Genomic DNA, 15,877 nt, shown 5'->3' with positions numbered 1-15,877 from the left:
CGTCAAGTAAACTTGATTTCAAACTTGATCTAATCTTATGAGAACTAAATCTTATTTTGTATTTCTCACGCCGGTAAGAAGACAACAATGAAATGACCTTTTTTACATTGGTCCGCATGTATATTTTTTATTTCAGCTTCGAGATGACGTCACTAGTATGTAAATGCCAAAAAATCATAATTTAAAAATATGTCCGGATTTTTTAGTCGTCGGTTTACGAAATAATGAATTTATTCCATTTGGTTTTGCCACACTGTAGAACGTAGAACTAATAATAATTATTAAGTTACATAATATTTATTTAATTATAAAATTGCATAAAGTTATAAATTTAAAAAGCCATCGTCGTCATCTGAATAGGGAATCTTACTGATTCAAAAACAGCTTTCTTTGAAACACTTCAGATATCAGGACATCGAGATTCATTTTTCGGAAAAATAACAAAGAGTGCGAGCGGAGAAATCAAACTTGTTTGGTTTCGCTGTTTTGCTCTATGATTTCTGCCACTATGTTATCGAACACCCTATGTAACATTCTAATTAATTTTATAAATGTGAATCTAAAAGTTGGCTACAATTTTTGTTATTAACTTTTATTGCTATCTATTACTATAACGGATCTACGTAGCTTTACCCCACTAATCAATCACCCTGTACATTATTTAATTATATATGTAAATAAATTCTAATACGGTAAGATTCTCCTAAATAGATACGACCCAAGTCCAATGATAAATCGCTGTACCGTTTAGACACGACGATAAATTAAAACAACTCGATCCTTGTGATAAGTTGATACCAACCTCAATCCAACTCCAACTTTGATAAGTCGTGCGATGCACCGTTTACACACAATGATAAGTTGCAACAACTCGATTGACCTTGATAAGTTGTTTGATATATCGCTGTGTTTAAACGATCCTTAAGCGTCGTTTAAACACAACGATAAGTCACAGCAACTAGTTGTGATGACAAGTTGAAACGCTGTTTAGACGCTGCGATTCAATGCGATACCACCTTCAACTCAACTCCAACTTTGATAAGTTGTGCGATGCACCGTTTACACACAATGATAAGTTGCAACAACTCGATTGACCTTGATAAGTTGTTTGATTTATCTCTGTGTTTAAAGGATCCTTTAAGATAATAAGCATGGCGTCCATCAACCAATATCCTTGAAGCTGCTAAAACGTCAAATAATTCTATAGGAAGTGGGAACAGTGACAAAAACCTACCTAACTGATCAGTTTATTTTATTGTTGATGTTTGAGTGGTAGTGTGTTGCACGTGCCAAGCTAACTAACGAATTTTCATAAGAAACATATCTGAAATCATCCTTTTCAATACAATACTATATGATATTTTTTCTGCACTGGAAGTGCTAGATAAGGTAAATAGACCCTTTTTATTTGATATTATTTATTTTTCATTATAATTAATAGTATGAAATTTGAAAAAATGGCGGAGGCCATAAGTGGAAACCGAAAAATCACTATTTACCTACTTATGGCCAACCTGCTGGCCACAAGTAGGTAAACGAAATCCACTTATGGCCAGTTTACTTTTCTACTAATGTAGCATGTTTACATAGGTATACCTACTTTATTTCTTTTAGTGAAAATGCCAAACGCACTGAAGAATAATAAGAGCAGAGTAGAAAAGGTAAAAATACCTAAATTACAGTACTCACCTTCAAAAGTAAATTTAGCATTAAATGGCATATCCGAAGGAATGCCTGTGGCCACAGCCAGTCGTGAATTTAAAGTTCCGAGAACTACTTTGCGTAACCAGAAAGTCTTCAAGAGATTCAGTGCACTGTGAATTCGACTCTCACTTGGGAAAAGAGACTGAAGACCTCCTAGTTGAATGGATATTAACTTCTGCGAAGATGGGGTTTCCAATTGATAAAGATTGGTTATTGCGTTTAGTACAAAAACTTGTTCGAGAGGCAAATATTAAAACTCCTTTTGCCAATGATCGACCAGGAAGAAAATGGTATTATTTCTTAACAGGCACAAGCAACTTTCCCTGAAGAAAGCAGAATACATTCACGGTGGTAGAGGTGCAGTAACTGAAGAGAAAATAGGTAACTGGTTCGACGAGGTTCGTATGAATTTAAGTGATATGAGTGCTACCAGTATATTAGATTATCCAAAAAGGATTTATAATATGGATGGAACATATTTCTGTTTAGCCCCAAAAAGTGGTATTGTAATTGGACCTCGAGGAAAACACATCTACAATGAACGAACTTCGTCAGATAAGGAAAATGTAACTACGCTTTTCACAGTTAATGCAGAAGGAAAATTCGCTCCACCTTTAACAATTTTTAAATATGACCGGATCCCATCTGCTATGTGTAAAGCAGCTCCTAAAGGTTGGGGTTTAGGGAAAAGTCAAAGAGGCTGGATGACAGCAGAATGTTTTTTTGAGTATTCTTCGAACATTTTTGTACCCTACTTAAAGGAGTCTCTAAAGATCTATATTCAGACTCTTCTTCGGAAGAACATGAAGACTGGGAAGAAACTGGTAGCAGTGAAGACGATGTTGACTTCGTGGAACCAGAACAAGAAAATATTGAAATGCTCGATACCGATGATCTCAAATTGGGAGACTTTGTGCTTGCAAGATTTAAGCAATTGGGTAAAAGATCGACGACAACATATAAATATGTTGCCCAAAAGTATAGAAGATGTCCTTTCATCAGAAGAGTATGAGATACAATGTTTCAAAAGTGCTAATGAAGAGAAAACTGTGTTTTGTCCTATAGAAAATAATGTTTGCAGTATAGATAAAAACGATATTTTAGGAAAACTACCCGATCCCATTGTCCAGGAACAAGGAAGAAAATTTAAGACTATTTTTCCAGGAAAACTAAACATTTATGAACAAATATAAAATCATAAACACTATTTACAACATTTTTCAATACTTTTTAACTATTTGTATTACCAGAAATTTATTTTGTTTTACCTATTTTTGTAGTTCAATAAATATTTAAACATATAAATATCAACTTATATCTTTATTTGTACCTATTTTTTGGGTGGCCAAAAGTGGGGAAACTGTATGGCCAAATGTAGAAACACATGGCCAAAAGTGGGGATTTTTGTTGTTCAAAATATAAAACGATATAATATTTTCATTTTAAATTGAATCCTTATGATCATTTGATTTCCTAGTAGAGCTAATTCGAAAGTAAAAATAGCATTGAGCGGAAAGATTTTATTCGAATCCTTCATGTTTCTCAAGAGAAAAATAATAAAGAAAGTTCTTAAAGTGGCCATAAGTGGTGCCTCTGCCCTACCCAGATACAATTATTTGAAATGTGACAATACATTTACTTGGCTGATCAAAAGCGCTTTCAATAAGATGAAACAGTACAGACGAAAAATGTATTTAGTACAGTCATTGAAGCTTTTTAGCTCAGAAAGTTTTTACTATGAACCGATTTACATGAAATTTTGGAATTAGGCTTATCCTACCCTTTTCAAAAGTGATATTGACCCGAACTCCGTTTTCAATCTGGGGGTGGTTGCCACCCCTTTTCGGTGGCGGAATTTTTTTTTTTTTTCAAAATAGCCTCAGATATTCATAGAAGACCTAATTTTAAGCAAAAAATGTATGAAGTTTTTTAAAAAACAATACTTTTTAAGTTATAGGCAATTGAAAATTGGGAATTTTCTCACGATTTTCAACAGTTTTTTGTAAATATCTTGAAAAATATGAATTTTAACGATTATATTATACTGAACAAAATTGTAGCCGGTAAAAAAAATGAACAAATTGGTTTTTTAAAGAGTGTTCTATGTGCAATATTAAGCGAGATATTGAAGATCAAAACCGTTTTTAATTTTGTGTGAAATTTAATCGATGTATTCAATGCGATCTATTAGCGGAGAGCGAATAAATTTTATGCATGCTAATAAGAATGTATTTTATAGTGCTTAAAATAAGCTTTAAAATGAGCACAGCTAAAAGTCTTTTGTACGTAAAATGAGTGAGCTGTAATGAAAAAAACAGGAACATCTAATGGTTTTTTTAATCAATGTTCGTATTGTTCGTATTCCGTCTAGAATCAACTTTAATATAAAAAATTTGATGGATTCTAGCAGTTTCGCAACTTTGGAACACATATTTTTTTTTAAATCACGATTTTAAGAAAGAAAAAATTTTCGAATTTTTTAAAAACCACCTTTTCATAATATCTCAAAAATAATGAAAAATACGTAAAAAAGTGTAATAATAAAAAAATTGGCTTTTTTTGACAAAAATTTTGGTTTGTTTGTTTTTCCTATCACACAAAAATTGACGAAGATATGATTGATTAAAGAGAGCTCGGTAGCGCAACCACAGTCTCTCTCGAGCCCTTTGACCCTTCACCGTTTCAAAATATGTAAAAGGTTTTTTACTACATATTATAATGAAAAAAGTTGTAGCTCTTTTAATTACCTTCAAAATGGTTTTTATAAGTTTAGTCCGTTCTTTAACGGTAAAATATTGCAAAACCTCTAAATTTTAAAGAACCGCTTGGATTGACATGAAATTTGGCATACACATAGCTAACAAGTCAAAGAAGAAAAGTGATATTGTGCCGATATGTGCTTTTGCCCTGGGGGTGGTTTTCACCCCTTCTTGGGGGTGAAAAAATATTCGTCCAAAGAAAGTCAGGAAATAGATAAACTGGCTAATTTTAAGTAACTTTTCTGTTATAGAGTTTTTTCACTAAGTCAATAATTTTCGAGTTATTTGGCTGTGAATATGTTCATTTTTTCAACAAAATAACCACGCTTTTAGACGGTTTTTTGTAAATAACTCAAATAGTAAGTATTTTATCAAAAAAACAGTTTTAGCAAAAATATAGCCTCTAAAAATTTTAAAAAAATGGTGTATATATCGTCGCCTTAATACTATAACTTGATAACTCGAAATTAGTAGTTTTGAGATAAACGAGTTTAAAGATTTTAAAGATATTTGTGCTGCTACCATGATGTTGGTAAATACGGAATTCACTCTGCGGCTCTAAAATACTGTTCCTTAACTTTTTGGCAACTGATCTATTTAGGAATATGGTGTAAATTTGTTTTCCAATATGGAAAAAAACATGAAAAATTAAAGTTATCAACTTTTAGCACTACCATAATGTTAACATTTGGCAATGTTGCATGTTGTGCTAAGTCACATATAAGTGAACTTTTTAACACAACTAATATTTTAAACATTATTTTGTTGAAAATTAGCCCTCTGCCATGGGGGTTGCCAGATCTGCTAACAATTCTCGAATTCTTGCATTAAAATGAACCGAATAAACAGATAGCAATTATGTGGTAAGTTCAATGGTTTCAGAGAAACACGTGCTAAAACTAGATAACTCGAGTTATCTAGTTATAGCATTCAGTGTATCTCGTATTCACGATTATTTCGATTAAATAATAGCTTGATAACTTATCTTGTCAAGTTTTAGCACTGAATATTAGTGGCATTTGAATTTTATCAACTTTCGTCAATCATAAATAAATACTTAACCCGTTTGAAGTGAGCTATCAAGTTTTTACACAATATGGAGGCAAATGAAATACATCTTGTGAACTAGTTATCTCAAAAACGTCAATTTTGGAGTTATCAACTTATAGTACTAAGGCGACGATATCACGTCTCTACACCTAGTAGAAGCAGAGTTATAGCTAATGAAAAATAGGTTCATATTCGTCAAATTTCAAATGGAATATTTTAACATGAAATATCCAAAAATTGAGCACATTTCGGGGAAAATTCATTACAACTTATTTAAAGTGTTTAAAAAGAGCTTTATTTTTGTTTTATAAAAAAAAATTCTAACATCAAAATTAAACAAGTTACGCTCAAAATAAAGTTAGTCCCTTTTGGTTTTGGTAAAAAAATCGAGAAAATCACCCCCTAATTAGTATCTTAAATGAACTTAATCGTTACGACTTCACAAGTTTCTTGACTCGTGTATATATATTGTTTATATGATCTGTAAGTTTCATCGGTTCAAAGTCCTTATTATTGAAAGGGCTGTAGTTAAAAGGGGTTGAACGAGTCACTGATCACGAATGTACGCAAATTTAGAAACACCAAATCTTAATCAATTTTTGTCTAACAAAAAAACAAAAAAAAGATTCAGAAAAGAAAATCTGACTTTTTTGTTTTTCGAGATTTTTGGTATCTCTAACAATTTTTAAGTTATTTTGAAAAAAGCATATTTTTCAAAATTTAAATTTTTAAAAATTCTACTTTGAAACCAAATTTTTTCAAAAATAATCACTTTGAATCGATGAAACTTAGAGATCATATAAACACAACATTAGTAAAATAATTTGTAGAGCGGAAACGATTAATTTCATTTAAGTTGCTAATTAGGGGGTGGTCTTCCTGATTATTTTTTGCAAAAACAAAAGGGACCATCTTTATTTTGAGCGTAACTTGCTTAAATTTAATGCTAGAAACTTTTTGTAAAAACAGAAATAAAGATTTTTTTAAACACTTTAAAAAAGTTATAATGGGTTTTCCCCAAAAAGTGCTTAATTTTTTGGATATTTCACGTCGAAATATTCTATTTGAAATTTGGTGAATATGAATCTATTTTTCATTGGCTATGACTCTGGTTCTACGAGATGCAGAGACCTAACGCGTACACCATTTTTTTAATTTTTTTATATGCTACATTTTTGCTAAGAACGTTTTTTTCGACAAAATACTTACTTTTTGAGTTATTTGCGAAAAACCGTCTAAAAATGTGGTTATTTTGTTGAAAAATGAACATATTCACTCGCAAATAACTCAAAAAGTGTTGACTTGGCGAAAAAGCTCTATAGAACAAAAGTTACTTAAAATTAGTCAGTTTACCCATTTCCGGACTTATTTTGGACATATATTTTTTGACCCTCAAGAGGGGGTGAAAGTCACCCCCAGGGCAAAAGCACACATCGGCACAATATCACTTTTTTTCTTTGACATATAAGCTATACGTATGCCAAATTTCATGTCAATCCAAGCGGTTCTTTAAAATTGAGAGCAAAAACCGTGAAAGAATGGACTAGTTGTAATAGCAAAATTGAAGTAGTTATGGCCCAAAAACTAATCGTATTTTTTCTACTTAGCAAACTTAAATGTATAAACATATTCAATGTTTTAATTTAAGAGTAGTTTTAAGGCTTAAAGAACTTGAGCATATGATTTTCCAGCATAGCTTTTTCGAGAACGTGGAACGATATTTAGATTCTTTTTACCTTATCAAAAGAAATTTTTTGTACAATTTTTAATCGAGGGGTTGATTTTAAGGGTTGAAAGGGGTTAACAATTAAATAATTAAGGTAGAGAACGTAAAATATCATTTACTCTATAATTAAATTTTTTTATGTCATACTAAATTACTTTTTTATAAACTTTTTCGATTTAGGGTTTTTTTGCAAGGGTTGCACGGTTTTAAAGGGGATGAAAATGAGTTTAACATGAGGTTATTGTGTTAGAAAACAATTTACAATGTCACTCTTTATTATTAAACACGTTTTCTGGCGATAAAATGGCTCAATGTCAATTTTTCCATTAAGTAGTTGTTTTAAAGATTAAATGTCGACATTCTAGGCATTAGTGAGGCAAGGTGGCCAAATTCTGGCAGTATTTCGACAACAAATGGCATAGAGCATATTACTCCGGAAACAGTAGTACTCAACACAGACAAGGCGTTGCAGTTTTCGTATCTAAGTCTATGATGCAGTCGGTCATTAATTTTACTCCAGTATCAGATCGGCTCTTATTTCTCCAACTACAAACAAACACAAGTAAACTAAATATCATACAGATCTATGCACCTACTGCAGATAAATCCGAGGACGAAATTGAACAATTCTACGAAGAAATCAATCAAGTATTAAAATCAACGAAACCACGAGACATCACCGTAATTCTAGGTGATTTTAACTCAAAAATTGGTAAAGGAAAAAGTGGCAAACATGTAGGAGAACACGGACTCGGTACAAGAAATGAACGAGGTGACAGACTGCTTCAATTCTGTCAGGAGAATAACATGATTGTATCTAATACATTCTTCAACTTACTAAAGAGAAGACTTTATACGTGGAAATCACCCCAGGACAGTGGCCAAAGAATAATCCGAAACCAGATTGATTTTTTACTGATAAACGAACGATACAGAAACTCCTTAAAATCCGTTAAGGTTTACCCAGGCGCAGATGTATATGCAGACCATAGCCCTCTAATAGCGCAAATGAGTATTAAACTAAAAAGATTGGAGCGGAAAAGAAGAGAAAACCAGATAGACGTCAGTCATTTATGTAACCTGGGGGTAAAGGAGAAACTGCAAAAATGTATTATTAATAATTTGAAAATACTTCATGAAAAAGAAACATCTCAGCCAACGAACAACATAGATAAAAAATGGCAAAACGTAAAAATGGCGATAACAAGTCCTGCGAAGAAAATTCTGACTAAAGAAAAACCAAAAATAAAGCAAAGATGGATGACTGATAAAATCCTTCTTCTCATGGACAATCGGAGAATAATGAAAGGAAAAAACGAACAAAGGTATAAACAAATACAGAAAGAAATCAAAAAAGAAATCAGAGTAGCAAAGGAAGATTTTTATAAAAGAAAATGTGAAGAAATAGAGCAATTGCAGGCAAAACATGATATTTTTAATGTACATAAAAAAGTGAAAGAACTTGCAGGTACACACAAACGTAAGCAGCCAAATACCCTGTATAATGTCAACGGAAACATAATAACAGAAATAGAAGAACAGTTGAAGACATGGAAAAACTATGTTGAAGAACTCTTTGCAGATGATAGACAACAATCTGAACTAAGTAACATACAAGGAGACGAATGTCCAGAAATAACGGAAGAGGAAGTAATGTACGCACTAAAAAGAATGAAAAACGGTAAAGCCCCAGGTCCAGATGAAATACCAACGGAAATCCTTAAACTGATAGAAGAAGACTCGATCCACATTTTAGTTGACCTTTTCAATATACATCAGGAAAAATACCACAAGAATGGCTTTTATCCACCTTTGTTATTATACCAAAAAAGATGAATGCCAAACAATGTAGTGATTACCGTACAATCAGTTTGATGAGCCATGTACTGAAAATATTCCTGAAAATTATACACACTAGAGTACACAGAAAACTGGAAATGGACATCAATGATACCCAGTTTGGATTCCGAAATGGACTCAGAACAATAGAGAGGCGTTGTTTGCACTGAACGTTATGTCTCAAAGATGTCTTGACATAAATCAAGATGTATTCATGTGTTTCATATATTATAACAAGGCCTTTGATAAAGTGAGGCCTCTGATCATCTAATCAGACTCCTGGCAGAAAATAATTTAGATCAACGAGACATCCGACTTATAGCAAATATGTACTACAATCAGAAAGCAGTAGTGAGAGTAGAGAATAATACCACTGAAGAAATTGAAATAAAGCGAGGTGTGAGACAAGGGTGTATACTGTCACCAACCCTGTTTAATCTCTATTCCGAAGACGTAATGAATAGAACACTCTCTGAGCAATCCATAGGTATTAAAATAAATGGTTTTAGATTAAGCAATCTGAGATTTGCCGACGACACCGTTCTGATTGCAGAAACACTTGAAGAGCTACAGACATTGGTGAATAAGATAGCAGACTGCAGCGAAGAATATGGACTATCTTTGAACATAAAGAAAACTAAATTTATGGTAATATCGAAATCAACATGAAATGTCCAAAATTTATATTTACACAATGAAATTATCGATCGAGTTAGCAAATACAAATATTTAGGCACTTTTATAAATGAAGACAACGATAGCTCAGCAGAAATCAAAGTAAGAATAGAAAAAGCCAGATCCATATTCACTAAAATGAAGAGAGTGTTCTGTGGAAGAGATTTGAGCCTTGAAATGAAACTTCGCCTGATGAGATGTTACGTACTTTCTGTGCTGTTCTACGGAATGGAGTCGTGGACGCTGAAAAAGATTGATACCAAAAAATTAGAGGCATTTGAACTGTGGATGTATCGCAGAATCTTGAAAATATCATGGACGGAGAGAGTCACAAACGTCAAGGTCTTGAGAAGAATGAATAAAGAAAAGGAAGTCATATTTACGATCAAAAAACGAAAACTGCAATACTTAGAACACATTACAAGAGGCAAAAGATATGAACTGCTTCGAATAATTATGCAAGGGAAGATAGCAGGAAAAAGGTCCATAGGAAGAAGACGAAACTCCTGGCTAAAGAATCTACGGGAATGGTATAGCTGTAGCAACAACGGATTGTTTCGGTCAGCAGTTTCGAAAATACGTATAGCCCTGGTGATCGCCAACCGTCGGAACGAGGATGGCACTTGAAGAAGAAGAAGAAGTTGTTTTCACCCCTTAATAATAAAAAACGGAGTTCGGGTCAATATCACTTTTGAAAGTAAGGGTAAGCTAAGCCTAATTCCAAAATCTCATAGTAAAAAATTTCGGAGGTAAAAACCTATTTTACGGTTCAATGACTGCACTAATAGAAAACTGAGAATGGAAATTAGAACTATATTCTCTACCCTTTAAAACGACGCAACAAAAAAAAGACTTGCCAGCACTGAGATGTAGTGTTTTCAAATAATGTGGAAAATATTATGGACACAACACATAACAAACACGAAAACATTAAGAAAAATGAACAAAAATAAAGAAATACTCAACACTACGAAGGAAAGAAAAATGAGCTACTTTGGTCGCATACTAAGAAATTGAGAATTGGAAGGAAAAAGAGGACCAGGGAGACGACGCATATCCTGATTGAAAAATTTAAATCAGTGTAGTGGAAAAACAACAATATAACTCTTCAGAACTGTTGCATAGCCAGCAAAATGGGCCGTGATGATCGCCAAAGTCCTTAAAGTTTGAGGCATACGGAGAAGATTAAACATATTGATAGAGAAGCATTGCTTTATATGGATAGAGAAGCACTGAGACAGTTTGTAGGAGTATCTTGAGACAAAATCGCCAATGAAGTGAAGAAGTACTGGGTGGCCTAGAAACGTTGGTGTGCCTATTTACAAGATGTTGTTGTTCTTCTTCTTCTTCTTCAGGTGACATCTCCGCTACGGAGGTTGGCAATCATCATAGCTATTTTATTTTTTGAGGCAGCAGCTCTAAATAGATATTTTGAGCTGCATCCAAACCCAAACCATTCTCTCAGGTGAATGGTTGTTCATATTTCGTTAATTACTTTTGTAGTAATGACTCTCCTTCTTACATCATTTTTTTAGTAACCGTTTTTGCTTTCTCTAACCACTCTATCATCTCCGGAGCTATGTGGTCTGTATGTCGTTTAATATTTTTATTTTTGTTAGGTATTCCTTTTTTCTACGAGCGTGCAAAAATGTCTACTTTCGCGCACGCATTTTAGTTTAGAAAGTTTTACTTTTCCGAACGCGTTTTACTTTTCCGCACGCGTGTTAATTTAGATATGTTAATATGGCCTTAAAGTAATTATAATACATGCAATAAACTAATATTTAGATATTATTTACTAATTTATTTCAAATATATCTTATTGTGTTCATGTTTTAATGAAATTAACGCGAGAATTCGATGAAATAAAATAATTTTGACATAATATTCGAAAGTCAAATCAGTAGACAATAACAATGGTTTTGAATCGTCGTCATGGAAACCAAGATCGTCGTCATGCTAACTAATTATATTGAAAGTTTGGTTTTGACAACCTTGTCAAAGAATTAATTTGTGTACCTATGTATTTTCATATTAATTAAATTAATTGATTAAGATTTGGTCATTTTTTAAAGACTCGTAGAAAAAATATTGTTCCTAACGCTTGCAGAAAGTCTCTTTTCCGCACTCGACTGCTTGCCGAACTCCCGCTTCGCGTCGTTCGGCAAACTGCAGTCGCGTGCGGAAAAGTATGACTTTCTGCACTTGTTAGGAAATAACTATTTCGATATCTTTGGATACCTACTAATTTATTTTATTTAATTGTAGTGACGATTAGACAAGGCGAAAACGGCAGGTTCGTTGGGAAAAATATTCCCATGAGATTTTTTTGCATAATTACATTCGTTAGACATCCCAGAATAAGGTTCAAGAAGTCGCCCACGTGAAAAGTGGGCCAAATTTTTTTTAACAATTTTTTTATTCAAATTGCAAAGATCAATATTTTTAGACCGGATAATTTTTTTGTAGGTTTTCTGGACCATTCTGGATAAAAAAGGTCTCTTAAAATTTTTCTCTAAAGTTGATCGTTTTCGAGTTATAAGCAATTTAAAATTGAAAAAAACGAAAAAAGGCGATTTTCAAGATTTAATAACTCGGTTAAAAGTTATTATTATGGAAGTCAGAAAGTGACTAAATCAAAGTTTAATGCCCCCCCTACAAGATCCCGAAGAAATTTTTGTCATTATTTTATTACTAAGCTGTTATTTTTAAGTAATAATATTGAGCGCCATGCACGTGGTAGCCGCTCGTAAATGCTGAGTGCGAGAGAGATGCCACTCCGGCAGTACAATTGTGCATCTTACTTGCACTCACATTTACGGCGTGCATGGCGCTCAATATTATTACTTAAAAATAACAGCTTAGTAATAAAATAATGGCAAAAATTTCTTCGGGACCTTGTAGGGGGGGCATTAAACTTTGATTTAGTCCCTTTCTGACTTTCATAATAATAACTTTTAACCGAGTTATTAAGCCTTGAAAATCGCCATTTTTCATTTTTTTAAATTTTAAATTGCTTATAACTCGAAAACGATCAATTTTAGAGAAAAATTATAAGAAACCTTTTTTATCCAGAATGGTCCAAAAAACCTACAAAAAAAATTGTCCGGGCCAAAAATATTAATTTTTGCAATTTGATTAAAAAAAATTGAAAAAAAATTTGGCCCACTTTTCACGTGGGCGACTTCTTGAACCTAATTCTGGGATGTCTCACGAATGTAATTATGCAAAAAAATCTCATGGGAATGTTTTTGCCAACGAACCCGCCGTTTTCGCCTTGTCTAAATGAGTATATTTTGCAAAATTAACAAATAGTTGATGAGTGGTGAGATAAAAGCAACAGACTGATGCAGATAGTTACAAAAGTTCTGACATTATATTGAAAACAAAAAATGGAGCAAAATGCAAAATTTTGACGCATGGCAAAATTTTCAATGTGTTTTAAATGTATTCATTTTTTTCGAATCCTGAGAAAACTAATAAATATTTTGGAAAAATTTAACCTCAGATGAAAGATTATAATATTACCGAGGACCGAAGGTCCCTGAATACTTCTATAATATTTATTTTAATAAGTTACAGGCGTGAAAATAAAAGAGAATATTTAGTGTGGTTTTTAATTGCAAATCTTTCATTCAAAAGAAACTTTTTAGTTATTCTAGGGGACTTTCGGCCCTCGGTAATAAAGTAGTCTTTCATTCTGCGTTAATATTTTTCAAAAATACTTATTGGTTTTCTCAGCATTCGAAAAAAAAAATGAAAATATTTAAAACACATTGAAAATTTTAACATGCGTCAAAATTTTGCATTTTGCTCCGTTCCCCTTAAATACCTACTATAAATAATATAATGATGGGGTGTGGAGTGTATGTTAAAAAGTAAAGGGATGAAAAGTATAAATTCTATTCCCTCAATCATATTTTGTAATTTATATTCACCTGTATATTGTATAGAAATAATAATTATTATAACACTACAACATTTAATTTAGTCACACAAACACAGGTGAAACACATTTCCACGTAGTAACGGGCAAAGCCTGGTCTGCTTTGTAGTTTTCACAAATTTTCTTCCACTGCATCTCCAAGGGACTGTAGATGGCCTTGGAACGTAGGTTTCCTTTAACAGTCTCCAACTCGCTGACAAGAGCCTTGTTCCTCTTCACCGCTTCTTCCTCAGTCAGCACACTCTGAATTCTGGAGAAACTCTCGAAATTTTTCAAAACTATTCGTTCTCTGGAATCGTCGATGGTCTTGAGTTTGCAGTTAATTGTTGCTTCGTCTTTTTTAAATTTCCGTAGAGCTGCCTCGACTTCTGCAATGGGCATTTTGTTTGAGTTATTTGTGGCAAACGAATGTTGTGGTGGCTTGACAAACACTACTAGAGGGTAGTTGCCGTAGCAACACCAATGTCAACAATTAAATATCTATAATATTATTTTAGCTTTATAGACCAGGGCGGATCTGTTTTGAGGTGGATGTGAGAGGTGGCATTCGGATTTTTGCAGATAAAGTTAGGTGACAACTTAAATAATTATAATTGACCTATGCTCCTTCTCAAATATGCCCGGAATATTAATAAAAAAATTTAAATATCTACAAATTTCGAAAAATATCGATTTTTTTTCTACTTTCATTGCTTATAACTTTAGAACGATTCATTCTGGAACAAAATCGTACCGAAAGAAAATAAAGATAATTGAATTTTGTATAATATACGACTGGTTTAAAATGTCTTAAATTATTACCCTTTCTGCAAAATAGCAATAAATAGAAAATAAGGGGGCAACAAAGACTGTTTTTCAATGTTTTTCAACCACTTTGATTCCACTTAGAACCTTCATAATTCGCTTAGAAAATTCTTACAACATACTTAAACCGTTCACCAAATTTCATTAAAATCGACCTAATAGATTTTGCATAATAATTTTGCAATCTAAATTTTTTTAAAAAAGTTCAAATTTAATTTTAAATAAAAACTTTCTGAACAAAATGTAGACCATTTAGAAGTCTGCTAATTTTTTTACATATAAAGAGGTTCTCTACCTATCTATTACACTTTACAGAATTAAAATCGGATTATTTAAGCGGCCTAAGCACTGTTTTAAAATTATAAACAATATTTTGGCTTATAAACAAATACAGTGAGAACATTTGAGTTGGAATAAATTTATTTTCTTGAGAATGGGCGACTCTGGAGATAAATCCCGAAACAGATCGATTTTTATTTTTAAATTATATTTTTTTGGCATAAATATCATACTAGTGACGTCATCCATCTGGGTGTGATGACGTAATCTAAATATTGGAATTAATTTAATTCAATTTTTTTTTAATTGAAACCCTGTATAAATAATTATGTTAATATTTATATTAGTGAATACAAAATTGAATAGCCTTTCGATTGAGCTATCACACGGCACCTATTCTCATTTAAAAAAAAGTCATCGATTACGTCATCACGCCCAGATGAATGACGTCACTAGTATGATATATATATACCAAAAAATTAGAATTAAAAAATAAAAATCGACCTGTTCCCGGATTTATCTCCAGAGACGCCTATTCTCCAGAAAATGAATTTATGCCAACTCAAACGTCTTTACTGTATTTGTCAAATAATTGTTTATAACTTTAAAACAGTGCTGATGCCGCTTAAATAATCCGATTTTAATTCTGTAAAGTGTACTAGATAGGTAGAGAACCTCTTTATATGTAAAAAAATTAGCAAACTTCTAAACGGTCTACTTTTGCTTCAGAAAGTTTTTAAAAAATTTGAACATTTTTAAAAAAATTTAGATTGCAAAAATATTCTGCAAAATCTATCAGGTCGATTTTAATGAAATTTGGTGAACGATTTAAGTATGTTGTAATAATTTTCTAAGCCAATTACGAAAGTTCTAAGTGCAACCAAAGTGGTTGAAAAACATTGAATAAAAACAGGCTTATTTGCCCCTTTACAGTAGGAAAAATGAAAGAATACCCATGTACGAACATATAAAACACGCTGTATTTTCCTGTCACCGTGTCACACAACACACAAAAAACTGGCCAACGCACGTACATTTAATAATTATTGTTATTTACATGTACTTGCATTGGACAATTTTCTTTGTGACACGGTG

The 15,877-nt window shown here is 32.5% G+C and overlaps 2 protein-coding genes across 2 annotated transcripts in view; one reads left to right on the top strand and one right to left on the bottom strand.

The window, feature by feature from the left end:
- The window catches only part of LOC126885565 (tetraspanin-9-like), a 172,877-nt gene that overhangs the window by 86,975 nt on the left and 70,025 nt on the right, over positions 1 to 15,877 (top strand). The gene's annotated exons all lie outside the window — the stretch shown is intronic.
- LOC126885576 (uncharacterized) lies at positions 13,692 to 14,144 on the bottom strand. The gene has a single exon (XM_050652171.1). The coding sequence runs from the start codon at positions 14,078 to 14,080 to the stop codon at positions 13,745 to 13,747; it is 336 nt and encodes a 111-aa protein (XP_050508128.1). The 5' UTR covers positions 14,081 to 14,144; the 3' UTR covers positions 13,692 to 13,744.

The sequence above is a fragment of the Diabrotica virgifera genome, chromosome 1 (assembly GCF_917563875.1).
Source record: "Diabrotica virgifera virgifera chromosome 1, PGI_DIABVI_V3a".
In the NCBI taxonomy this organism is placed as follows: domain Eukaryota; kingdom Metazoa; phylum Arthropoda; class Insecta; order Coleoptera; family Chrysomelidae; genus Diabrotica; species Diabrotica virgifera.
This window is presented reverse-complemented; position numbering and strand designations above follow the sequence as displayed.